Here is a 27,484-nt window from a genome sequence, read left to right on the forward strand (position 1 = left end):
TTTCATGAATTTGATCATATCAAACACATTATTCCAATAAAATTCACCAAACTTTCACCATAAATACACAAATACCTACAAAATATAAATATGCAGAAATTTTGCCGAAATTGTTTTTCATTTTTATGACATCAGCTTCCAATCAAACCCCTCTTCGCAAGTGAAATATTTTTGTCACTTGAAAAGGTATCGTATTACCGAACGTGTTTTCTATGGGAAAAGTTGGGAAAACGACAAAGTCACTCATGACTATTTTGACCATATTTTATTGTTTTGAGGATATAAAGACTTCGAAATTGTGTTTTTGATAATTTTTCATCATTTTTCTATTTAAAAAAAGATTTAAGGGACATTTAAATGGCAAAGGATTTAAAACACATATAAGGCATAGTGGAGAAAATTTTCATATATAAAGTTTCTTTTCAGAAGTTTGCGTATTTTGTGCTTTTCAATTCTCTAGACCGTTTAAAAAATGTTGGGTGGGAAGTATGATGCACACATTTGAGGCACATTTTATATATATTTGTATCACATACGGAATCTCATCCTGGAAAATCAATTGGATTGGTGCAGTGTCATTGCATACTTTAAATTCAGTTGTTTCTAGTCAATCTAAAATTAATTTCATTTCCATTCAGGTGCATCTGCAAATGTCTTTATGACAGCAGCTGTCATCTATGAAAACATCTACATGTACATCTATAGAACTTTGAAACATATCTTCGGACAGTATCTCTGGAACGTTCATCTACAACAAATACCTCCTTTAGAAATGGTGGGACAGCTCATTCACTACAGCATTCATTCATTGATATGAAGAGACAAATCTATCCACTTTCAAGAAACATGCAATATATACAGTAGTATATAAGTCTATAGATTTTTTTAAGTTGCAATGACAGATTCACAATGATGAAGCCAGGAGTTTGTCTGCACAATGTTTAAGAATACACTGTGCCACAAGTTTTTTTTTTAAGGGGAATTAAATCTTTGGAACAAGTGGGCTTGTGTGGAAACAGAAAAATCAAATAAGATCAAAGAAAGTTTGAGAAATATCAGACAAATGAGAAAATTATGAGCATTTGAATATTGCGATCACTATTAAATGCTATGGAGATCCTCCTACTGGCAATGCGACAAAGATGTGCGATGTCACATGTGAATAACTTTTCCTTTGATGGACTAAAAAATATCCCCAAAATGTCTCTTTTTGCTATTTCTTATGGTGATACAAACTCTTTATCCATAATGTATTCTCTGAAAATGTGTATAACATGACCTCATATAAAAAGCATGCATGATCTATGGAAAAATGTGATAAGAGGCAGTTTAAGTGAAATATATACAAAAGTGATGGGAAAGTTGTTCACATGTGATATCGCTCATCTTTGTTGCATTGCCAAAGGGAAGATCTACATTGCAATAATAATCTTAACTTCAAATGCTCATAACTTTAATATTTATTCATTTTCCCCAAATTTTCGTTCATCTGTTTCTTTGATTTTTATGTTTTTGCACAAGCTACCTTGTTCTAAAGGTTTCATTTTCTTTTTAACTTGCAGACACATGATTACACAGTAGGGGAAGGCGGGGTAAGTTGTGACAGTTTTTGCTTTTTGCATGTTAGAATTGATATGATTAATAACCTTTGGAAATAAGTACCTTGCCTTGAAATTTAATTCTTCTGAAGTATTTTCCACCTATATATAACTTTCTATCCCCACACTGAAAGTCATCGTGACCTTTGAAAAAAACGATGTCAAATGGCTCAACTTGCCCCATATATGGGGTAAGTTTGAGCCACCTTCTGGGGTAAGTTGAGCCACAAAAATTATGTACAAAATGTATGAGGGAGAACCAGCATGTCAATTTTTTGTTTAAAGTCTTTTCACGTGCCAATTCTCTATAAATACTAACATCCTTTAAAAGGAAAAGAGCAATCATGTAAATTTGCTCCTTTCAGCCAGCATTTCAATCGATTTTTATGATCTGTTTGTTTTTTTAAGATACATTACCATAGGAATTACCATGGCTCAACTTGCCCCATGCTGTTTGGCTCAACTTACCCCAGTACGAGCTTAGTGCGATAATTTTGTATCCACACATTTATTATGCATCCATCATATAAAAGACTATGACAAGAATGAAGATCCATACCTGGACTAATAATGCTGTTGTCATGTCTTTATTATATTTAAAGAAGTGTGTGTTTATAATGCACTTATCTATTTCACACTCTTTTTTACTTTTTTTGGCTGAAATTCATATTTTTCCCTCTAAAAAACTACTTTTTGTTTCAAAGTTGAAAACAATGTGGTGGGGTTAGGGGTTATGCTATGGGTCATCAATACATGACACCACCACAATGTCTGACTCATTCATTATTGGCCTGGGACTGGTGGCTCAACTTGCCCCTATGCTCAACTTACCCCGCCTTCCCTACATATCTTTTTACCAATCAACAAAAATCAGCCTCCTGTCTCTGCAACAATTTTTGTTAACTCATATCCCAATGAATTTGATGCTGAGCTAAATGTCTGTTCAGGGTGAAATTTAGATCAGTCTTGGCCTGGGGAGGTTTTTAAATCTTATTTTAGTGTAAAATACAGTTTCTCATTCTCAAAATAATCCGATTTAGAATGCTGACCATGGACTCACAAAATTGTAACAATGATTGACATGTTTGTATTACTGCACAAAATAAAATATGGGCTATTTTCTGATTAAAGCCTACAGGTCTACCCCCTTTCATGTGGCTAAAGTCCCCTTACATCATCAATTCTCTTGGTGTCATAATAATAGTGCAAGATTCTCTCAACTTTAAGAGTTCTTCTCACTAAATGGACAAACAAATGACCTGGGCACCGGAATATGATAGGCCATTTCATTTTAGCGATTAATCGCTAACCTTTGTGTTATGGAGCCCAGGTATTATATAAATCAGTAATAGAAAAGTATTGGCATATCCAGCTGGGTTAGAAGTAATACCATTTTAGGGGCCATATTGTTTATGCACATTAAAAGTTGGCACCTAAAAAATATTATCTACTCCTGCTGGATATGCATATGAGATATACAAATAAATCAAGATTGATAATCCATATTTAAAGGTCAAGTCCACCTCAGAAAAATGTTGATTTGAATCAATAGAGAAAAATCAGACAAGCATAATGCTGAAAATTTTATCAAAATCGGATGTAAAATAAGAAAGTTATGACATTTAAAAGTTTCGCTTATTCAACAACAAATAGTTATATGAACGAGCCAGTTACATCCAAATGAGAGAGTCGATGATGTCACTCACTCACTATTTCTTTTGTTTTTTATTGTTTGAATTATACAATGTTTCAATTTTTACGAATTTGACGATTAGGAACTCCTTGCCTGAAGCACAAAATGTTAAAATAATGGAATTCCACGTGTTCAGGGAGGAATGAAACTTCATTTCACATGACAATGATGAGAAAATCAAAATATTTCATATTTCATATAATAAAATACAAAAGAAATAGTGAGTGAGTGATGTCATCAACTCTCTCATTTGGATGTAACTGGCTCGTTCATTTAACTATTTTGTTGAAAATAAGCGAAACTTTAAAATGCCGTAACTTTCTTATTTTACATCCGATTTTGATGAAATTTTCAGTGTTATGCTTGTTGAATTCTTCTCTTATTCAAATCAAGTTTTTGTTGGGGTGGACTTGTCCTTTAATTGAAATGGAACATACCTCTCCTGTTGTCAGAATATAGAGCTCCTCACTCTCATTGTTGATATAAGCATCTTTTAGGAGGTCACCATTAGTATCAAGTTCAACCATCTCATAACGTCTTCCACTATTGTCAGATTGTATATGAATCTAATTATCACAAAAAAAAAGATACAATTGCTATTTAAAAAAAGTACTTTGCCAACAATTACATTTTTTTGTTGAAGAATCACTGATTCATTGGACCTAAACATCAAATTACTGTAACTTATTATCTTTCATCAAAGTTTGATGTGCTTTTCATATATGCTTTTCACACTGCATTTCCTTAACCCCATACAATCTTTTTTTTTGTTTCACACAGTCTTCTTTTTTTTTACCCCATGCTATTTGCTTAGCAGGGTAAATGCTTAAACTTTGGACTATTGCACAGCTGATGATTTTGCCATGCAGAGCGTGATAAACATGCAATTTTGACTTCTGTGATAGGCTAATGCTGTGCCCCACTTTTCCTTAGCCTGATTTGGTTTCACATTGCATCTCTAAAGCCCCTTTTACACCTTCACGGATGCAACACGGATCATCACGGATCTCAGTCCGTGATGATCCGGGGTGCCAAATTTGTATTTTCCTAGCATTCTCGGGGTGAGTACGGAGTTAACTGGTTATTAACACGGATATGTACGGAAAAGTACGGAGTCTACAAGGATAGGCAAGGTAGCAATAGCGATCCTGTTTGATATGCTCCCGGAGCCAACACGGAATACCCGGATGATCACGGATGTTACTGGGTCTTTACATGTACACGGACCTTCACGGTTGCTCACATTCTGTACTGGCTAGAATGAAGTTTCGTCCCTTTTTGCAGCATCTGGAGCATGCTCATGCTTGGTTATGAATACAGACCTTTGTTCATGTACGCAAACAATACAAACATTTGACCCCGGATAAAGCCGGTATCAACAAGGATCACCCGGTTCTTACAAGGAGCCTCCCGGATGCATTCGGTAGCTACACGGATGTACAAGGAGGCTACAAGGATGAACACGGATGATTATCAGTCCGTGTACTCCGGGATGAAAAATTGAACATGTTCAATTTTTCTCCGGACATGCCGGTACATCCCCTACAGAAATTTCCAAGCTTGCGGGAAGCGTGCGACTAGCTTGCGCAAGCTTGCGGCATGCTAGTAACTAGCATGCGGCTAGCTTAATAAGCGTGTAATATGCATGCAGAGTAATAGTTAAGCGATCTTTTAGCGAGCAGGGACTGTTCGCTAGCATGCACTCGCTTATTAAGCGAGCGCCCTGCTAGTCGCATGCTAGTTACTAGCAAGCGGCACGCTTAAATTTCTGTAGGGGATCAAGGATGGCGCCGGATGAGTAGCCGGAGTGTACACGTTAGTCCCGGACTGTACATGGATGACCCCGGATTGACAATCCGGGATGATCCGTGTTGCTTCCGTGAAGGTGTAAAAGGGGCTTTAGCACCGCAATTGTGGTGCTAGCACCACAATAAGCCAGCTAACCCTGCTTTTTTGCAGGGCCAGATAGTACCGTACTACATGTATTTACCGTGCTAGCCCACTTTGATAAAATGTAGTGTGAAAACGAAGTGGGCTAAGCTTAACCCGTGGAAATCAGTGTGCTGAGAATGTGCACGGATGGGTCATCCACCACCAAGCTAATTTGCAGGATCAACAAATATAAGGTGCAGCCAAATTCACTTGACAGTTAAAGGGACGATCCGGGCTGAAAGTATTTATAGGTTAATAAATAGAGTAGAATTCACTGAGCAGAATGCCAAAAATTTCATCAAAATCAGATGACAAATAACAGTTATTGAATTTTAAATTTTAGCAATATTTTGTGAAAACAGTCGTCATGAATATTCATTAGGTGGGCTGATGATATCACATCTTCACTTGTTCTTTTGTATTTTATTATATGAAATTAGGTTTATTCAATTTTTTTCCTCAAGAACTAGAAAAATTGGATTGACAACTGAGTTAGTGCATTAGATATTTATTGCTGCAACTTATTTCATTTATAAGAGATACAAATTATTCACACAAGTATGAAATAATGAAAAAAATATGATTTTATGTAATAACATAAAAATGGAAAGTGGAGATGTGACATCATCAGCCCACCTAATAAATATTCATGAAAAATATATCCAAAAAATATTGCTGAAATTTAACTTAAATAACTTTATTATTTGTTATCCAATTTTGATGAAATTTTCAGCATTTTGCTCAGTGAATTTTACTCTATGTAAATATTTTCAGCCCGGACTATCACTTTAATACAGAGAATTAATACCACAAGTAACTTTAATTGGTCTTTCTTTTTTTCAAGTCATTCGCATACACCATGGGTCTGTTGCATAAAACTTTTTACCTGAGAAATCTCTGGTAAAAACTGAAAACTAAGGTTAGTCTGATATCTGCCTTTGACTTTAACACAGGGCAAAAACTCTGGTAAAAACAACCTGAGTTTTCTCAGGTAAAAAGTTTTATGCAACAGACCCCTGGTACAGGTTTTACTCTTATATATCAGAGCTGCCAACCTGAACAAGAACATTTCAGTATTTTCAAGGCTGAAAATGAGTATTTTGGTGAGGAAATTAGTATTTTCACAGGAATACCATAGGTCAACACATAAACTGAAACTTAAGAAATCAGTATTTTGCATGAAACCATCAGTATTCTTCTCTATTTTCAGTACTAAATACGGAAAATCAGTACTACTTGGCAGCTCTGATATAGCCAAAAGTAAAAAAAAAAAAAAGATCAGAAGACAAAAAAGACATTACCTTGTTGAGAGTAGCAGATGATGGTGATGATGAAGTGATTACCAAGGCAACAGTGATGATTTCTTTATTAAAGATGACAAGAGATGAATGTTGTCCAGGAAGATTAAAATCTAGAACAGTTCCATTGAGGGCACTTCTGGCCTCAGCATATTGATACAGTTTTTGACCTTGATCTCCAAGGGATACACACTGAGAGTCCTTAACACCATTTCTATCATTAACCTGGTGACAAAAGTGAAAATTTGTGCTTCTTTATATGGTCCTGATTTCATAATACAGTGTGCAGTTCTAATTACGTTCATTGTTTAATAATGTAATGTACATGTAGATACAAAGGAGGTACACAGTTAAGATAAACAATGGTTACATGCACACATTGGTCTAGAATATGGTCCAATCGTTCTGACTCTCATTATATTATACATGTAAATATTCAGAATCTTTGATTAATAACCAATGGGAATGAGCTTAAAGCCTGTGTATAGCTTTGGTAAAGGGTCAATAATGTGATTCATAATCGAATATCATCTAATATGACAGTCTTACTGAAGCGTAGAGACCGTTAGATATTTTTCCAACTGCACTTCTCTGAGAAAATTTCAAATATTCAAATCTTGGATATATAGCGCCCTCTCTCGGCGATGCTTGTTTTAAATTAAAAAAATGGGCATTTAAGCACTTATCTTATAAATTTAGTGATTAGATATCCAAAAGTTACAGACAAAGAACATATCTTGAAAGTTTCAGCCCCATTCCATGATTTGGAATAGGATTTAATTGAAAGACAAAACACACAGATATTTTAATTTGATCGGGTGACCCGATCAATTTAAATTTCCATGTAAAATCGCAAAATTTATCCTGTAAAACACATTTTCATTTCATATCCTCCACATCATAATTGTTATAGGGCATATCCATTCATATTAGCTAGCAATGAATTGGAATAGTGATAGGTGCATTTTGGTGGATTTACCAAAACTATACACAAGCTTTAATATAGGGATTTTTTTATAATTCTTATTGCAAATTTGATACCATCGTTATGACATCATCTAATAGAGGGTCAAATGATCCTTGTAAATTGTAATAAAATCTACGATTCATAGTTCATACACTATCTGGAACAAGTGGAGCACCTCTGGCAGTCTCGACTGCATTACACGATTCAATATAGCAGCAGTGCTGACTTTGAAAACGGTTATGAAATAATCATTTACAAACACCATTCACATGAAGATAAAATACTAGGTTCATTCCCGGGAGGGGGGGCCACTTACATTGATGAGTGGATACCATGCTGGACAAAAAAAAAAGTAAAAAGGATGTCTTTTTCAAGATAGGGCATGTTATGTAACGTAATAAGGGCGTCAAAAACACTAAAATAATTTTTGACTAGATTTTAATTCGTTACGCGGACGAATTAGGTGGTCTGTCCTTATTCTCGCCATCATGATCACTATTACCATGTTCATGCAGATCAATATGATCTTCATGATGACAATGGAATGTTCATTATGTATATAATACTTGTGAAAGACGGGAGATGATAAAGCACTGTAAAAAGGTCTCTTTGATATACATGTATGACAATACATGTGATATGAAAAAAGTAATTATAATCTGTTTTATCTTGCTAAATTTTAACTTTTATACCTTTTAATTATCATAAAGGATCATGTACAAGGTGGTGTAAAGAAAAAAAATGAAAAAAAAATTGTCTTGTTTACCCCAGGACTTGATCCTGCGCCCCCGAGAACGCAAGTCAAGTGCGTTATCCACTGAGCCACGATATTCCCCATAGAGATAACACGTAAGCAAATTTGAGAATTACAAATCCAATTTTGCATGCGAAATAATAGCATGATCCCGGCATCTGATCAAAAAATGGAGGGGACACTCGCGAAAGCTCAGAATCTCAGCTACAACATACTAAAAGCTCAGGGAAAACTGACAAGAAAAAATGGAGATATGGCTCACGAAATAGAGGAATGTCGAATTACACGCAAAATGAGGAAAAATGATATGCCTTTATTATTTGCAATTTTTCAGGATGATTCGTTTATCCGAATGAAAAATAAAGGCAATATTCAGAAAGAGTAAAACCTAAGCTACATCATATCGAAAATTGGGCGAAAATTGACCAATATTCACAGAGTTAAAGCCTAATTTGCATAATTGTTATGATGTCATAACAAGGAAAATGGATATTTTGACTTCCAATGCCATTTTGATGATGTCATGATCAAATTGAGGGACAATGGTGACATGCATTACGAAAATTTCCTGTTTGATTCTCGACCGCACTTCGGACTGCAAACTGCGGTCGGATACCCCGTTTTTCGTTTGGAAAATCTCAAACAACATTTCCAACCCCGATAAACCCATCTTGGCCAGGTAATCCCCTTGTCTCAATTTCACCACCACGGGCCAGCTAAACGAGCGTTGAGCCAAGGACGAAATGATAAACAACAGCTGTGCTATTACGTAAGACTTGTCTGCCTGTAGAAGGATCTTCGGAATGAAATTATTGTATTCGATATTAATCACGTTTTCAAAGGCATATTACATTCAGACATCCAATACTAGTCCATTTTCAATTTCGAACGAAGAAAATCGACCTCGAAATAAGGAAAGTAAGCGGAATAAAAATTACGGTATGCTTAGCATGCAAGGACCGCGATGCATCCCATATAGTTTCTGTCCATCCAGCAAGAAAATATGGGATGCATGCCGTTCACTCACGCAATGATACAGTCTTAACGAAAGAAAGGAAGGAAGAGAGAGAGCGAGGGAGGGAGGGAGGGAGGGAGGGAGGGAGGGAGGGAGGGAGGGAGGGAGGGAGGGAGGGAGGAAGGAAGGAAGGAAGGACGGAAGAAAAAGTTTCTATCAACGCGTGTATACATGGAACTCCATGCACTACACACATTGCAATCCATCGTGTGTGGCCCCCTGCTGTGACCGTTGATGCTGGGGTGTATTATCTTCGGACCGAGGTCAAGAAACAGGTGTTTCTATACTTAAATTTCATGCTTGAGGGCAATAGGGTTTGTAGTACTGGGAGAAGAGATTTGATGATAAGGGAAACTGCCCGGGAAACTGGGGTATACTCCTCTTCAAAGCAAGATTTTTCGTCATGTGAAATCAAATCTGCAATTTATACTCTATCGAAATATGAAAAAAAATTGGGGGTCAACCAACTATTTAAAGAGCTTCAGTGAATTTTCAATAGGCATGTTTTTGCCCATATATGGCTTATAGTGAGAGCTCGCGCGCACACGTGCTGCAAACTTTAACGGGTGTTAATTTCGTTATTAATGGTCGTAGAAGGTTGATCAAGGTATCAAATTGCTCAGAATTTTATTATCAATGCAATGACATAAAAAAACGGTATTTCTGCATTGCGTTAAGGCGTTACGCGCGCAAATTTTTGAAATGCTTAAAATGACCTGAAACTTCCCCCAAAATTTTTATGGGCCAACTGGAGGATTTTTTTTATCTTTGACGCGCGCGTCATGACCTTTACATGACCTTTGATGACATTGACAGTTGACCCTTGACCTGAAGTTAATGTCATGTAAATATTGTTAATTTTTGATAATTGATAATGAAGATATGATCAAATGAATAATTTTACAAAATGGCGCGTAGATGACGTCATCATGCCCATATGACCTTGAAAAAAATTGTATGCCGTCTCTATGATAGACTCTATATACAGTATGACGAAAAAATAAGCAAAATTCATTCAGCCAATTCAGAGAAAAGTTGGCGACAAACATAGGTGTGAAAAATAATAAATAAATAATAAAGACAGACCACCTAAAAAGGGCATCTATTTCGCTAGGAAAGCTACGTGTTAGGGTCAAATTTGCGAGGGCATAAAAAAATAAAATGTTTATAAAGAATTTTACACTTTTTGCCTCAACAGTCAACACTACGTGTTTAGAGTACGATTCACGCAAGGTGTGAGAGGTGGGACGGACTAAACTAAGGCTGTAACCAATTTCAAAATCGGCTCCCGATTTTATCAAATTTTAACACAATCGGCGATCACCTTCCGATCTTTGATCATGCCCCTTGAAGGAAAAAATCGGAAATAGAAAATCGGTGTAGATCTATATAGTTACAGCGAGTGATCGTTCAAAACATATTTCAAGATTTTTTTGAGGTGATAGCTATTCAGAAGTCGCATAAATCAGGGAGAAAGACGTGGTATTATCTGTGACGATATAAACGAGGATAGAATCTCCTCTTTAACCTCATGGTGAAAGGGTGAATTGCTGACGGAGATCACTACGCTACTCTCTTACATCGTTTATGGTGATGGACATCTTCTCTTCAACCTTGTGGTGATAGCAGATGCATTAAAGGTCACATTACTGGCGGAGATCACTGCGCTACTCTCTTACATCATTTATTATGATATACATGTACATCTTTTCTTCAACTTCATGGTGATAACGGACCCCGCTGTGAACTTAAACAAGTGGAATGCCTCTGGCCGTCTCACCTGCATCACGCGGTTCAATATAGCAGCAGTGCTCACTTTGAATACTACTCTAACTCGCACAAGATGTTCAGTGATACATGGTTACTCTTATTTCCCTTTTTTATGAACTAGACAAATAAACTTACAGAGATATGATGGTTATTCAACAAAAAACCCCAACATGGCCAAAGTTCATTAACCTTACATGACCTTTGACCTTGATCATGTGACCTGAAACTCGAACAGGATGTTCAGTGATACTTGATTACTCTAATGTCCAAGTTTAATGAACTAGACCAACAAACTTTCAAAGTTATGATGGTAATTCAACAGATACCCCCGATTCGGCCAAAGTTCATTGACCTTTGACCTTAATCATGAGACCTGAAACGCGCACAGGATGTTCTGTGATACTTGATTACTATTATGTCCAAGTTTCATGAATCAGATCCATAAACTTTCAAAGTTATGATGGGAATTCAACAGATATCCCCAATTCGGCCAAAGTTCATTGACCCTAAATGACCTTTGACCTTGGTCATGTGACGTGAAACTCATGCAGGATGTTCAGTGATACTTGATTAACCTTATGTCCAAGTTTCATGAACTAGGTCCATATATTTTCAAAGTTATGATGGGAATTCAACAGATATCCCCAATTCGGCCAAAGTTCATTGACCCTAAATGACCTTTGACCTTGGTCATGTGACGTGAAACTCATGCAGGATGTTCAGTGATACTTGATTAACCTTATGTCCAAGTTTCATGAACTAGGTCCATATATTTTCTAAGTTATGATGACATTTCAAAAACTTAACCTCAGGTTAAGATTTCGATGTTGATTCCTCCAACATGGTCTAAGTTCATTGACCCTAAATGACCTTTGACCTTGGTCATGTGACATGAAACTCTGATAGGATGTTCAGTAATACTTGATTAACCTTATGGCCAAGTTTTATTAACTAGGTCCATATACTTTATAAGTTATGACATCATTTCAAAAACTTAACCTCAGGTTAAGATTTGATGTTGACGCCGCCGCCGCCGCCGCCGTCGCCGTCGGAAAAGCGGCGCCTATAGTCTCACTTTGCTTCGCAGGTGAGACAATAAAGAATTGTACTACTGACTGAGCTCATCGCGCTACTCTCTTACATCGTTTATGATGATATAAATCTTCTCTTCAACTTCGTGGTGATAGTGGACGCTGCCGTGATCTTTTAAAGGTTGTTTTATTGACGAACATCATTGCGCTACTCTCTTACATCGTTCATGATGATAGACATCTTCTCTTCAACCTCGTGGTGAAAGCGGATGCTGCCGTTAACTTTTAAATATCATACTGACGGAGCTCATTGCATTACTCTCTTTCCTCCTTTATGATTATAGACATCTCCTCTTCAACCTCAATTTACAATGTATTTGTCTTTGCAACTTCATCGGGAGATGCTTCTTTTATATTTCTTCTTGGATATCAAAAGTTCATTTCTCTATAGTAATCAATTTATCTGAAAACGCTAGCTCCTCAAAACATTTTAACAACATTATCTGAATTATTCGCGCGTGCTTGTGACTTCTACTAAGTTTTAATTGCACTTGCGACTTTAACTCTTAACATGCCACGCACACTACTAACCCAACGCCACAGTGCTAATCCGATGCTAATCCCCTGTGCCAGCCACAAAACCCCCCTGTGCCACATTGATTTTGGGATCGCGAGTCGTATTCACTCCTTTCAATAGTCATGATTACAATTGCTTGTAACTCTCTAACAATTAGTTTATCCACAAAATATTGTGTAGTAAAGTTGGAGGAAATTTCATACCCTTTATAATGGTGTCCTCAATATATGGATTGGTTATTATCTTTACCGCTAAAATATGAGTTGTATCAAGTAGTTCCATTTTGTGGAGTGTTTTGTATGGATCAAAAAACCTAGGTCTCTTCCCTCTCAGAGGCGGAGCCATATCTTGTAAAAAATGTAGAAATACTCGAAAAAGTCGAATGTAAACCGCGTGAGTAAGTTGATCTGTCAGAAAGCAGAGTTCGCACTGCACACAAAAGTGCTAATTACGGCGTGCATGCGATGCGCAATACAATGCAAAACGGCGTAACAATGATTGTAATTCCGAATGTGCGCAGTCATGCACGAAGCAGACGATGGTAGGAAACAATGCAAGCACAAAGCAATCAATATAGCGTGTGAGCACGAGTGTGGCATATTATAGTAGGATACGTAGCGTGCACGAAGCACTCAATGAGTTAAGATGATGCGTCGTACAAGATCAAGAGATCATTCCAATAATTCCAAATCACAAGCACCCAAAAATGTCCCGCTGATCGTTCATTAAACTGTCATTAATGAGAATTATTTTAATTTTATTTTCATTTGCGACTTTGCTCGGGGGATGCGTCATTCGTTTATCTTCTAATAAAAATCACTTGGTTTATTTTAAGGGCAGTAACACCTCAAAACCCTTTTAAAACATGTTCCAAACGATTGTGCATGTTGGCAACTTCCATTCCAATGCATTCGTCTTTGTGACTTTGTAAGAAAGATGCATACGACCGTGAACAAAATTAAATCACCCATTTGATTTTCGATTAGATTTTGATTTTAGAAGCTTAACTGCCGATCCGATTTTCGATCTGATCTTTGATCCGATTTACAACATCAGATTAAACTCAATGATTTGATATGATCTATGTTTTAAATATCATTTCAAAATCTGTTACAAAAATTTATTTTTGTATTAAAAAAGGCAATTTTTTGGCTCGCTCTCTTCCCTCGCTCACAGCATTTTAAAATAAGTTTTGCCCTTCATGTCATGTCTTGCCCCTAAAACTTTAGACTCATTATGCCACTGACCTCCGCCCAAACTAAAAAAAATCAAAAATCCCTTTACAACAAAGCAGCCTCCAACCACGAATACCAATCAACACCCATGGCTTGCCAGTGTAGGCTATATATGCTATAAAGTCGGTTTACTTTGAATTCTATCAAGATAATTCCTTAATATTGATGAACGAAAAGCAAATCAGAGCCGATGGCAATTTTGATGTATGCAGTGCGATTGTGCGAAAACAAAATCACAAGAGCGAAAAGCGTGTTGCGATTTACTTTTTGTGTTTTTAAAAACAGAACCACAGAACCAAATTCTGTTTCCTTTTTCGTGACTGAAACAGAAAAATGACTAATCTATTTGTACCTTTATTCGTGTCAACTGTCACATGACATTTTTTTACCGGTAATTAAAAAAATAATAATAATAATAGCAGGGCCTGAAGGGAGAACAGTTTTTGGAACTAAAGTGGCTACCCTGGGTAAATATACTGTTATTAATTATCATTATTATTCATAATACAGAAAAATATCAATATTATAGTTGAAAGAAATGTGTTTTCCCCTTTCCTGCTTAAAATAAACTATACACAACAAAAAAGTAAGTCCCCCCTAAATCAAAATGATGTAACTTTTGAACCGAATTATTTTGAGATATGATATTTGACAGGTGGTTTTTTGCACTCATTACGCAACTCCTGGGGGAAAATGAGATTGATCGGTTGAGTCATGCATGAGTAATTAAAGATTAAATTAAAAATGACCACCTTTAAAACTCACCAGAGTCGTTTTTCAGTTTGTTCAAATACAAAGTTGGGCAAAAGTTGTTTTTAGGTGACTTTTATGGTGTTATGCTGTTTTACTATCCACCATTTAACCACTTCAGACCAGATTTTGATATTGTATGTTCATGGTTGAGTGAGCACAATGTATTGAAGGGGCTGCGAAAGTGGGGGGGGGGTTGGGCTTCAGCCCCCCACTTTTTTCCAAAAGCATGTACAAAAATGTAAAAATGACCATACAATTGTTATTTTTTGCATGGTCAGCCCCCCCCCCCTCATTTTTGGCTCAGTCCTCCCCCCTCCAACTTTGAAAACCGTTCTGCGGCCCCTGTATTGTGACGTATCATCATACGGGTTTCCTCTACAACTTGTTAGATCATGTTAAAATTTGAAAATGTTGGTGGCTCCTCCGATTATAGGCCCCTTCCCCATTTAAAAATTCTGAATCCACCACCGATTGTCCATACACTCAACTGATCCTGAGAAATTGCTAGGAAAAGAATACATTTATGCAGTATAAAAAGTATTCATTCCTAAGTTTTAGAATGTGCTCGCTCAAACATGAAAATGTTTAAAGTTCGGAAAGTTTGTGGTGATAGAAATGATGGATGATAAAAACAACAGCAATTAAAGTCACATTTCAAACCGAATTTGCCCCCAATATTCACTTTATTACCCTTTAAATGAGTCTGTGACATTTAAAATACCAATTTTCCCATTTTGATGCATGCTCACTCATCCATAAATAAACAAATCAATTTCATTTTTGCAAGGGATTTTGCCCATAAATTGATAAACATTACTGCCAAACGACATTGCTAAAGACAGCCTTGAAAAAAAGTTTCACCATATTGAATAAGGGGTTACTTATTCTTAAACATATGCACCCATAATGTACACAAGTCTATAAGAGAGGAAGTCAAAATTTTAACAAATATGAAATGAGAGTTTGTTTCATGGACGGTTTTTGTTACTTCTGCCAACAGTTATTTCATGAAACTTCGCATATGGCTTCAGAGTAACACTATCCAAAAGACGCGCACACCAAAATAACCATTCGATATGGCACAAAGTGGGGCCAAGGTCTCTAACTTTCTTCTCATTTGCATAATTTTCGAGTTTTGTGTGCTCACTGATGTATCAAACATCAGGATTTTCATAAAAATCAAATCAAATGAACTATGCAAGGAGGTTTGTGACAGATATCCATAGTTACAAATTGCATTTTTTCCAATAACATAAAAAAGAGCCAATCACATTCCACATGTTCATTCAAGTGTGAATGTTTAATTAAACGCCTTTGAATCATTGAAGCATGTTAATTGGTCATGAACATGTAATGAAAAAGTTGAGAAAAGATCTTTTTCAGTTACTAAAATGAAACAATACTTGCCTATGATATTTGAAAATCATAGCTTTGTTTTCAATAAATGTTCATTGAACCGTGAAACGATGAATACTGTTGAAGAAACTCTTCCCCAAAATAACTGTTATCATATTCTATCATTTTTATTGATAGAAATGTGTAAAACTTCCAATTATAGCAAATTTGAACTTGTGTTTATTCAACTGTGAAATTCATATAAAAAAGTTGCATCGTCTTTTAGAAAGTACATTTTACAAGCCTTCTGACTATTTTCCATGATGAGAATGTGGAATTAGTTCCAATAAATGGAAGCAAAGTCATGATATTTGGCTTTTGTGACTTTTGAAAAGTGAAATTTTTTCCTTGTGACGGTGCTCACTGAAGCAGGATGTAAAATACGTCCATAACATTTACTCAGGGGGTAGCTTATAAAATTACCTACACGCTCATGTAAAAATATATTAAAAACTCACATTGGTTCGGAAATTATTGATGTTTGTTTAAGGAAGGACTTACTTTTTTTGTTGTGTATAGTATCTAAACTATAATAGATCTGCCCTCGGCATTGAGGGGTCTTTAATTTTCTGATTTTCAACTTTTAAAAGCAAAAACGGTAAAAGAAAATCTGAACGGAACTTTGTTCAATTTCCTGTTTGTAAAAGTAAAATCAGAAAAACAAAATCAAAACGGTATTTGATTTTAAATTTTGCATTTTTTAAACAGGAAAGCTGAATGAGTAACGTTTAATTTTCAAGTTTGCATACTTAAAACAGGAAAACTGAATGAGCAACATGTTTAATTTTCAATTTATGAATAGTAGAAAGGAAAACAATAAATTGATAAAACAATGAAAAAACAAAAACAGTTTGTTTTTCCAATTTTTAATTTTTCAAATTATTTTCCCTGATAAAAATCATTAAAATACAACCGTTTTTCTGTTTAAAATGATGAAAATAGAAACCGTGTTTGCTCAATTTTCTGTTTTCCTTTTCCTGTGTTTGAAACAGAAAAACAAATAATCTGAATGTACCTTGATTGAATGGAAACAGATAGTACTTACTCTTGAGAAGCACTCTGAGTTGGATAAGTATGATATCCGTTTTCCATCACAACCTGCATCATCAGACTCTGAGCGTGCACAGCCACAAGTAGCATCAATAAACTTCTCCTGAATATCAATCATTGCATACGAACACAAAACTGAACTTGTTCCATTTGTGAAGACACCATACAAAGTATCATTAATCAGATCAATGTCGACTGCTTCAAGACTGTCATATGAGGTATCCTGGCATGATAGTATGATTTCTGAGTATGCATCAAGGTCACCTTGTTCATTCTGTGCACAGATTCTACCAAGTCTGGTGTTTTCACTGCCACTATGTACAATGAAGTAGGAGTAATTCTTCCAAGAAACTCCTTGAATATACTCTACTGTAGCATCGCCATCAACTTGTCGTATCGATTGTGAAAGAACAAGGGTTTTAGGACCTTGCAGTTCAGTCTGGGAAATTGGATAAAGGCGATCAGTAGCAGCCGAGTGTGATTGGGCAACAAACATTATCAACTCTCTTGCTGATTTCTCTGTGACCACACCAACAGACATCCCTTCTTGAACAAATGTATGCATGTAATCCACATTATCACTTAAAAGACTGGTTAAGTCTCTGAATCCACATTTCCCATCAGAACTCCCACAGTAAATAAGTTTATTAACAGGAGACGGAGCAACCTCCAAAATCTTTGCATCACATCCTGGGTCAAGACAGGTTGCCTCCTCCCTCAATTGGTTCAAATCTGTGTTGAGCCGGTAGATAGTGGAGTCCCCTCCAACGTACACAAACTCTATCCCGCTTGCATTACTGACCACCATCTGGCTGAGTGATTCACCTCGGAAATCATCTCTAAAGTATGATGCAAGCTCTCCGTTCCTGCTTCCACCTATTCTTCCTATCAATATCAGGGAAGTGATCACTAGGCAGGGCAACCATCTTACTTTCATCAAGGAAGCCATGTTAATAAGCAATGTCTGGTTGATCTAGACAAGAAGAGCCTTCTGAACTTCCATACAACAACCTGAAAGAAAGAGGAATTACAGACATATTTTACAACTTTATAACAATTAATGGTATTTAAATAATCATATTGTAAGCCTTTTAATTTTTTTTTGATAACTGGTTCATTTTACACTGCATTTCTTATACTTTAATTAATCCCCTCCCCCCTCTTCACCCCACAAAAAGCTGATTTGAATATGGTTGCTAAAAATTTCAAGAAAATCAGATGGCATTAAAGTTATTTAAGTTTTGCTAAATTTCAAAAAAAAATTATACTACATGTAGTATGCACATTCGAAGGGTGTTTCACAAAGATTCAAGTCTGAGTTAGAAACTACACTCAATGCCCACATTAGTAAGATCATGCCAAGAGGACTTGCACTATTGCTTATTAATATAATACCCCTTTCATAAACCCAAATATGCGGATAATATCCGCATAATTTGGTCGTAAAATCGGAGCGGGACCAGAGTTATCTGCATTATTTCGATGCTGCAATTATCCGCATAATAGCGGCATCGGGACCAGATTTTGACTTTATGAATGCATTTCCAAAGTAATGCGGATAATTGCCATGGTGCGGTCACAAGGTCACCCTTTTCCAACACGATCCCATCGGAGGGGGTGTGTGCAGTTGCCATGACAATTATCCGCCTTTTTCAGGTCGGGCGCTCGTAAAAAATAGTGCAGATTATTTTTGGAGTTTGTGAATGCAATTTTTATTGAATTATCCGCATTACTCTTAGGCGGATAATTGGAGGATGGGTTTATGAAAGGGGTATAAGATTGCGCGTTGCATATTGTATACGCATCAGCATTTAAGTGTGATTCTACATAATACTTAAATCTAAAGTTGTGAAACACCCCCCCCCTGGTCTGTATGCCAACAAGGTAACTGTTGACATCACCCACACAATATAGTTATTTATATGACATACATGTATATCTTATTTTCTTTCCTTATTACAAAGTGAAACAGGGTTTGACTCCTTCTTGAATGATTCAGACTTCAAAATATATGATCTTTGAAAGAAATGTCCAGGATACTATATACATGAATACAGAGTAACTACATGTAAATATTCAGACTAACATATACAATGATTAGTAATGCCAGCAGGGAAAACATACATGGGGGCTTAGGCGATTTTGCCCCCCAAATTCTCATAAGAATCCTAGAAACTAAAAAAGGAGCCCTGGAAATCCCCTTTCATTGTAATATTGACGCTTGTTTGATGCTGCAGATTTAAGCAGTAAGTTGTGAAAATTAGCCCCTAAAAATCATGCCTCAATTTTTTTTTCAACTTTTCAACAAGTACAGATGTTTTATCATATCCTCACCATGCCAAGTTTAGTAAGGGGGTTTCATGCACATGACATGAAAGAATTCAAAGAAATACGGAGTAAAATATTTTTTTCAAATAGGAAGAAGAAAAAACATGAAAATGAACAAAAATAATGTGAAGAGAGGAGAAAGATGAATACAAGGGACATTCAAATACTATAGTTTGTACATATATTTGTAATTGACATTTGTTTCATTCCCTTTGTATTTCTTTTTTTTCTTTCTTTTTTATACCTTTAGCTTTTCTATAATACTCGATTTAAACTGACATTGATGTATAACTGCAGAAGTGTTTATATGACCAAAACAAATACATGTCCTGTATTACTTAGTGTGTATACCCCGCCACACCTAAATGAGCCAATGCATATAGCCTACACCTAGTCTGTTCCTTTTTTATGTTTCATTTGGCATTGGTTTTCCCTTGTTTTTGTCTTTAAACTTGTACTCTTTCTACTGACCTCTCTTCTATTTTTGTTTGTTATGAAAAAAAAATGAAGGAAAAAAATAGAATAACTGAGAAAAAAAAATTAATGCAAACAGCAATAACAACCAACTTATTCCAGGCTGCAAACGTCTACATTGAACTCCAAGATGAAATAGACACTCTGGAATTCAAATAAAATTTCTGTATAGCTCTAAGAGTATTTGCCAATAACCTTAGAGATAAAATGTCACAAAACAATCAGCATAAGAAAATATGTGTGATCAGGCTGGATTTGATGTAAGAATACTCAGCTTGAGTCAGCTCAATCTTATTTATCTTCAGGACATCTTGCCTGGGGAGCGTTTCATCAATATTTTTTATCAACATTTTTTAACATTTTGTGAACAATTTTTCTTGATTCTGATTGCCGCTTGGCACTGTTACTATGGTAACTGTCAGATAAATCAGGATAAGTTGGATAAAACATCTGACAAGTCATTTCATGAAATGCTCCCCTGATTTACACATCAGCAGTATGCCATGGATTAGATACTACTAAGCTAATTAACATACAATCACTATTATGCACAAGAAGCTCTTTGGAACAACTTTTCGGGATCATACAGGGATACAACCTGACATAGCAAAATGTGTGTTTACCTGGCGGGTGTTTCATAAAGCTGTTCGTAAGTTAAGAGCAACTTTAAGAACGACTGGTGATCCTCTCCTATGGTAAATTATGGTAAATTAATGTTCATTGTAACCCAGGGGGCTCCCGGCCACAATTGTGCAATATAGCATATTCACCTGACAAGCGTGAAGTATGGTCAAAATAATTCTCCGAATAAATAGTTCAAACAGAAATCAAGCACTTACCACGATTATATGGATGATGGTCTAACGAGTGGGCGTGGCAGTTTTTCTGACATCTGGGCACAGACTGGCCCCTCGAAAAACGAAAAGTTCTCTCCTTCTATCCCCGTCTCGATCGGCCATTTTGTTACAATTCATAACAAAAATGGCCGATCGAGACGGGGTAGAAGGAGAGAACTTTTTGTTTTTTGAGGTTCCAGTCTGTGCCCAGATGTCAGAAAAACTGCCACTCGTTACACCATCATCCATATAATCGTGGTAAGTGCTTGATTTCTGTTTTAACTATTTATTCGGAGAATTATTTTGACCATACTTCACGCTTGTCAGGTGATTATGCCAAATTGCACGTACGATCCTGGGCTCCCGACCGCTACGCGGCCGGGAGCCCCTGGGTTATGTTCACTGGTGATTATATAGCGCGTAAAAAAGGTTCGCCAGTCGCTCTTAACTTACGAACAGCTTTATTAAAGGGCCCCCTGGAATGGATGTGAAAATATATTGGCAAAATTTTCAATCAGGTGCTAATAGAAATTAACATGTATACTTTTTATAAAGTATGAGGTGTCAATTTAGAGTGATTATAATTAAAACATACATAAATCATGTAACTGTGTCTTCATGCATGCACTTCAGAACTAGACAAGGACATAGCCTATAGGCCTAAAAAATGGAATGCCAAGTTCACTTTGTTGAACTGAGGTAGTTATGAGAGCTATTTTAAATTTGCCATGTATCAATTGCTCAAAATATTTTCTGAAGATTGTTCATGAAAATGGGGTGGCACATTCAGCGTTTTTTTTAAACATTGTTTGAAATTCACATTAATTGACAATTTAAAGATCTGAGCTGTTGTATTTGGTACTTACTTTTGTGATACGTTATAAATATGAAACCATGAAAATCATTATTCATTTTTGTGCTTCAGAAAATCCGGAAATAAATTTACCAGAATGCAGAAAACACAAAGTTCAGGAATCGTTGTTTAATAAGACATTTGTAATAAAAATGTTACCAATCAATGTCTTCAGATTGAAAGAACAATTACACATGACATAGGCTAATATCTATAGCAGTGAAAGGGTTCCTTCTCTAGATATTTGACAGATCTATACAACATTATAAACCAAGTGTTTCCCTTATATATTTTTTCTTAAATTTTCATGGAGAAAACATGGATCTATGCCATGGACTAAAACCGAAAGGATGATTCTATGAATTCAACATTTCAAGATCAAATTGGACTTACCGTTCTACTAGACTCCGATTCCAAAATCAGTCTTTACTTGAACTTGGTGCCTTAAATTATGGTGGTAAAAGTAAAGACTAAGCCATGAATGCAACCAAAAACGAGTCTTAGACTTATGATCGAATATCTGGAAATAAGATTTTATACGCAATTGCAGCTTTGCCTTTAGTTTAGCTCTTCGGATCGGTCGGCGTTAGCATGCACGACAGAAAATCATTGTTCCATTGAATCCTTGGCCTTGCTTGACAATCCTGATATTTATTTCAGATGGATACAGGTTTTATAAAGTTATAACTATTCTTGAAAAGTTTCTCAGTCAGCGCATTGATTAACCACGGTCACACACAGGCTAGGCTCACAGCGTATACCGCTCAGAGCAATACCGTGCTTACTTCCGCATTGAGACAATACCAAACTTCTGGAGGGGTGTGACTCAGGAAATAAAGGAGAGACGAAATTCGTTGCTTGAATTTCGATATCTGAATGATCAGAGAAATTCCAGTTCAATGTAAAATGATTAAATTTGAATATTCTGAATCATCATCTGGTTAATCATGGTTTCCATGGATTCACTTGCACATCAAAAGTACCAAAACACCGCCAAAATAGCAAATTCACCTGTATTGCGGAAGCGGAACTTCCACCTCCACGCGCGACGCATAAACCTTGGGGAAAATCCCTTTATCTAATAAAGCTTGTGAGGGCGCAAAAGCAAAACAATATGAGGAGTGCTTGATTCCCGGGCTTGATTATTATCATCATTATGAATTACCCTCATCATCATATTCACCATGTTCTTGAAGTCGAATGATATAAAGAGTATAATTTTGCATCACGTGCATAAAATTCGAATTAATTTTTTTATCTAATTTTAATCTTGTTACTGAATTAAATAACTATATACAAGAAACAACTATGCAACTTCAGTATACCAGAAAGGGTAGAAGTGGTAACTCGTTTTATTACAATACTATAAAACATTGAAACTCTCCCCGATGACCTCTCTCTCGTTTCAGTTCCTCCGCTGTTCGGAGACCGGCAGGTATCACTGCAAAAGTTGAATCAATGAGTTTGGTAAATGTCAGGTCCAGGGGGATTGAAAGACATGAACTATTGATATGTATCATTTTGTCCATATTAAGAGGAAATTTGTAAAATATATTTCCCTTGAGAGTCAAGGGAAAATGTAAAACGTTGTTATACGCCTCCCCCCGGGGGGGGGGGTTATACGGTTGATCTTGCCTGCATTGTCTTTTCTCTCCCCTGTCGGTTGAATAAACAATTTGTCTTCTTTTCCTTCTTTCTTTTTCGTTTCCCTTCTTCTTCCATCTTTTTCTTCTTATTCTTCTTTCTCTTATATTTCTTCTCCTCCTGCTCCTCCTTTTCTTCTTCTTCTTCTTTTTCTTCTGCTTCTTCTTCTTCTACTACTCTTGTCTGTCTGCCTTTGTGTCTAGGCAAAAGAAAAGACAAGACAATTAGAGCCATGCTTCTAAACCTGCAGCATTTTTTTTGTCAGGGTTTCGGTTCTGAATCTGAAACATATCACTTCATTACGAGAAAATGATTTTTAGTCATCTTGAACTAAAAAAATGGCTGGTGTCATACACTTAAACTTCTGGAAACACATAATTCTGCTATTGTTAATAGATTTTCCTCGAACCTTTAATAAATTACATCTACATGTATTTTCTCAACAATCAATTTTTAGAGCATGCATGGAGCTACAGTGTATGGATTCAGGTAGTTTAGTGAGGGGATGCTGGGTTGCAAGACGACACATTCACCTCCCCTTATTAAAATCAAATGGACACAGCTACAGGTGTTCACATTTCTTTAATTATTTGATGTGAAGTTATTCAACCTATCAATGAGCACATTTACAAAAACGCCCCTGTAGGCATGTCAAAAAAATGTATACCCCTCCGTTTTATCCCCTTATGTCACAAATTGAGACGTCGCGACGTCTCAATTTATTACTTATTACTGATTTCAAACTTATAACAAAAAAAAATGGAGACGGGGGGGGGGGGGCTGGGTGGGCTTCAGCCCCTTCTCCAAAACCTGGTACAAAAACATGACAAATTAACATCTGATTGTGATTTTTTCCATGGTCAGCCACCCCCCCCCCTCGGAGCTTTCAAAACCGTCTGCGCCCCCAGCGCCCCTGTAAGCATGTCAAAAAATGTATACCGCTCCGTTTTATCCCCTTATGTCACAAATTGAGACGTCGCCCCGACGTCTCAATTTTTTGTAATAAGTTTTCGAGACGGGGGGGGGGGCTGGGTAGGCTTCAGCCCCCTTCTCCAAGACCGTGGACAAAACATGACAAATTAACATCAGATTGTGATTTTTTGCATGGTCAGCCACCCCCCCCCCGGCGCTTTCAAAATCGTCTGCGGCCCCTATTAATGTTCATAATTATGCAACCACCTGTAACTCTTTGCACGCTTAATTATTTTTGGGTGATAGAAATGACAACTGTTTCCATTTTATTTTCTTAAATTCAAGATATCCATATTGCATCATTTATACTTATGCTACTGGTATTTCTTTCATTCTAATTTTCTACCTTTACAGGTGCTGCAAACTACATAATGAAAAGAACTAAAAATTGAGATACGAAATTATCGAAATTGTACTCTTAAAGAGGAAAAGAGGGTAGTTTTTCAAACTTTGGTAAGTCATACGTGGAAGAAAGATACCCTATCATGAAAATATGAATCATATTCTATATATATATATATATATACACAACAAAAAAAGTAAGTCCCCCCTAATTTAAATCAAATTGCTGTAACTTTTGAACGGAATCATTTTGAGATATGATGATATTTGGTAGGTGGTTTTCTACACTCATTAAAGGGGAAGTTCACCCTGACAAAAAGTTTATTGTAAAAATAGCAGAAAAAATAATAAAAAATATTGCCGAGGGTTTGAGAAAAATTCATCAAATAATTAAAAAGTTATTAGAATTTCAATTATTTGATTTGTGACGTCATATGCGAGCAGCATTCCTACATAGCGAATGGTAAAAAATCAATGAAATGTCATTTTCTCAGAAAATTGAAAATGGTTTTCACTGTAACTTTTGTATATCAATAGACAAATCGTTTCACACCCGATCATGAATAGAAAACAAAATTAAGTCATCAGGAACCATACAAAATTTGAAATTCATGCATTTTATATTACATAACACATGGGGCAGCTGCTCGTTTATGACGTCACAAATCCAGAATTTTAAACTCTAATAACTTTCTTACTCTTTAACGGATTTTCCTCAAACCTTCACCAATAATTTTTACTATTTTCTCTGCTATTTTTACAACAAAGTTTTCTTCAGGGTGAACTTCCCCTTTAAGCAACTCCTGGGGGAAAATGGGATTGATCGGTTGAGTCATGCATGAGTAATTAAAGATTGAATCAAAAGTGACCATTTTTGAAAGTCACAAGAGTCGTTTTTCAGATTGTGCAAATACAAAGTAAGGCAAAAGTTGTTTTTAGGTGCATTTTATGGTGTGAATGCTGGTTTACTATATCCATCATTTAGCCACTCCACGCACAATTTTGATATCGTATGTTCATGGTTGAGTGAGCACAATATTGCAGGGGCCGCGGAAGCGGGGGGCCCACTTTTTCCCAAAGCATGTACAAAAATTTAAAAGTGACCATACAATTGTGATTTTTTGCATGGTCAGCCCCCCCCCACTTTGGCTCAGCCCCTCCCCCACATTTTGAAAACAGTTCCGCGGCCCCTGTATTGTGATGTATCATCATAGCGGTTTTGGGGTAGTATCCTCTACAACTTGTTAGGTCGTATTAAAGTTTGAAAATATTGGTGGCTCCCCAGATTGCAGGCCCCTCTCCCATGTTTTGATTCTGGATCCACCACTGATTTGTCCATAAACAAAACTGATCATAAGAAAATGTTAGGAAAGGAATACATTTATGCAGTATAAAGAGTATTCATTCTAAGTTTTCGAATGTGCTCGCTCAACCATGAAAATGTTAAAAGTTCGGAAAGTGTGTGGTGATAGAAATGATGGATGATAAAAACAACAGCAATTAAAGTCACATTTGAAACCGAATTTGCCCCCAATATTCACCTTATTACCCTTTACAATGAGTCTGTGACATTGAAAATACCCATTTTACCACTTTGATGCGTGCTCACTCATCCATAAATAAACAAATCGATTTCATTTTTGCACAGAATTCTGCCCATAGGTTGATAAACATTACTGCCAAATGACATTGCTAAAGACAGCCTTGAAAAAAGTTCCACCATATTGAATAAGGGGTTACTTATTCTTAAACATATGCACCCATAATGTACACAAGTCTATGAGAGAGGAAGTCAACATTTTAACAAATATGAAATGAGGGTTTGTTTCATGGACGGTTTTTGTTACTTCTGCCAACAGTTATCTCATGAAACTTCGCACATGGCTTCAGAGTAACACTATCCAAAAGGTGCGCACACCAAAATAACCATTCGATACGGCACAGAGTGGGGCCAAGGCCTTGAATTTTCTTCTCATCTGCATAATTTTCAAATATTGTGTGCTCACTGATGCATTAAACATCGAAATTTCTATAAAAATAAAATCAAATGAACCATGCAAGGAGGTTTGTGACAGATATTCATCGTTACAAATTGCATTTTTTCCAATAACGTAAAAAAGAGTTAATGACATTCCACATGTTCATTCAAGCGTGAATGTTTAATTAAACGCCTTTGAATCATTGAAGCATGTTAATTGGTCATGAACATAACGAAAAAGTTGATAGAAGATCATTTTCAGTTACCAAAATGAAACAATACTTGACAATGATATTTGAAAATCGTATTTTTATTTTCAATTAATGTTCATTGAACCGTGAAAAGATGAATATCGTTGCAAATACTCTTAATTCCCAAAATAACTGTCACCATATTCTATCACTTTGATTGATAAAAATGTGTTAAAAATCCAATTATAGCAAATTTGGACTTGTGTTTATTCAACCGTGAAATTTAGCCAAAAAAGTTGTATTGTCTTTTAGAAAGTACCTTTTACAAGCCTTCTGACTATTTTTCATGATGAGAATGAGGAATCAGTTCCAATAAAATGGAAACAAAGTCATAATAATTGGCTTGTGACTTTTGAAAAGTGACATTTTTGCCTTCTGACGGTGCTCACTGAAGCATGACGTAAAATACGTCCATAACATTTACTCAGAGGGTAGCTTATAAAATTACCTACACGCTCATGTAAAAATATATCAAAAACACGAATTGGTTCGGAAATTATTGATGTTTGTTCAAGGGGGAACTTACTTTTTTTTGTTGTGTATAGATCTATTCTACGCCAAAATACGTGGGGGAGCTTTAAATATATACATGTACATATATATATTTTATATGGAGTACCTGAGTAGGATCGGAGATCGAAGTAGGGTCCATTTTAAATGTCTGTGTATTGTATATGTAATTTAAAGATATCATTTTATTCGTTTCTTCCAGTGACATCAACATTTACATACGGTACG

The 27,484-nt window shown here is 36.1% G+C and overlaps 1 protein-coding gene across 1 annotated transcript in view; it reads right to left on the reverse strand.

Moving 5' to 3' along the window:
• LOC121411363 (plexin-A4-like) overlaps positions 1 to 22,593 on the reverse strand; it is a 53,479-nt gene extending 30,886 nt beyond the window's left edge. Inside the window, exons 1-4 of the mRNA XM_041604039.1 lie at positions 21,953 to 22,593; positions 17,064 to 18,079; positions 6,525 to 6,746; positions 3,729 to 3,857 (exon numbers count right to left, since the gene is read on the reverse strand). Coding sequence (XP_041459973.1) covers positions 3,729 to 3,857; positions 6,525 to 6,746; positions 17,064 to 18,017 — 1,305 coding nt within the window. The 5' untranslated portion in view covers positions 18,018 to 18,079; positions 21,953 to 22,593. The remainder of the gene's footprint in view (positions 1 to 3,728; positions 3,858 to 6,524; positions 6,747 to 17,063; positions 18,080 to 21,952) is intronic.
• Between the last annotated feature and the right edge of the window lie 4,891 nt (positions 22,594 to 27,484).

Source organism: Lytechinus variegatus, chromosome 3 (genome assembly GCF_018143015.1).
Source record: "Lytechinus variegatus isolate NC3 chromosome 3, Lvar_3.0, whole genome shotgun sequence".
Taxonomy (NCBI): Eukaryota; Metazoa; Echinodermata; class Echinoidea; order Temnopleuroida; family Toxopneustidae; genus Lytechinus; species Lytechinus variegatus.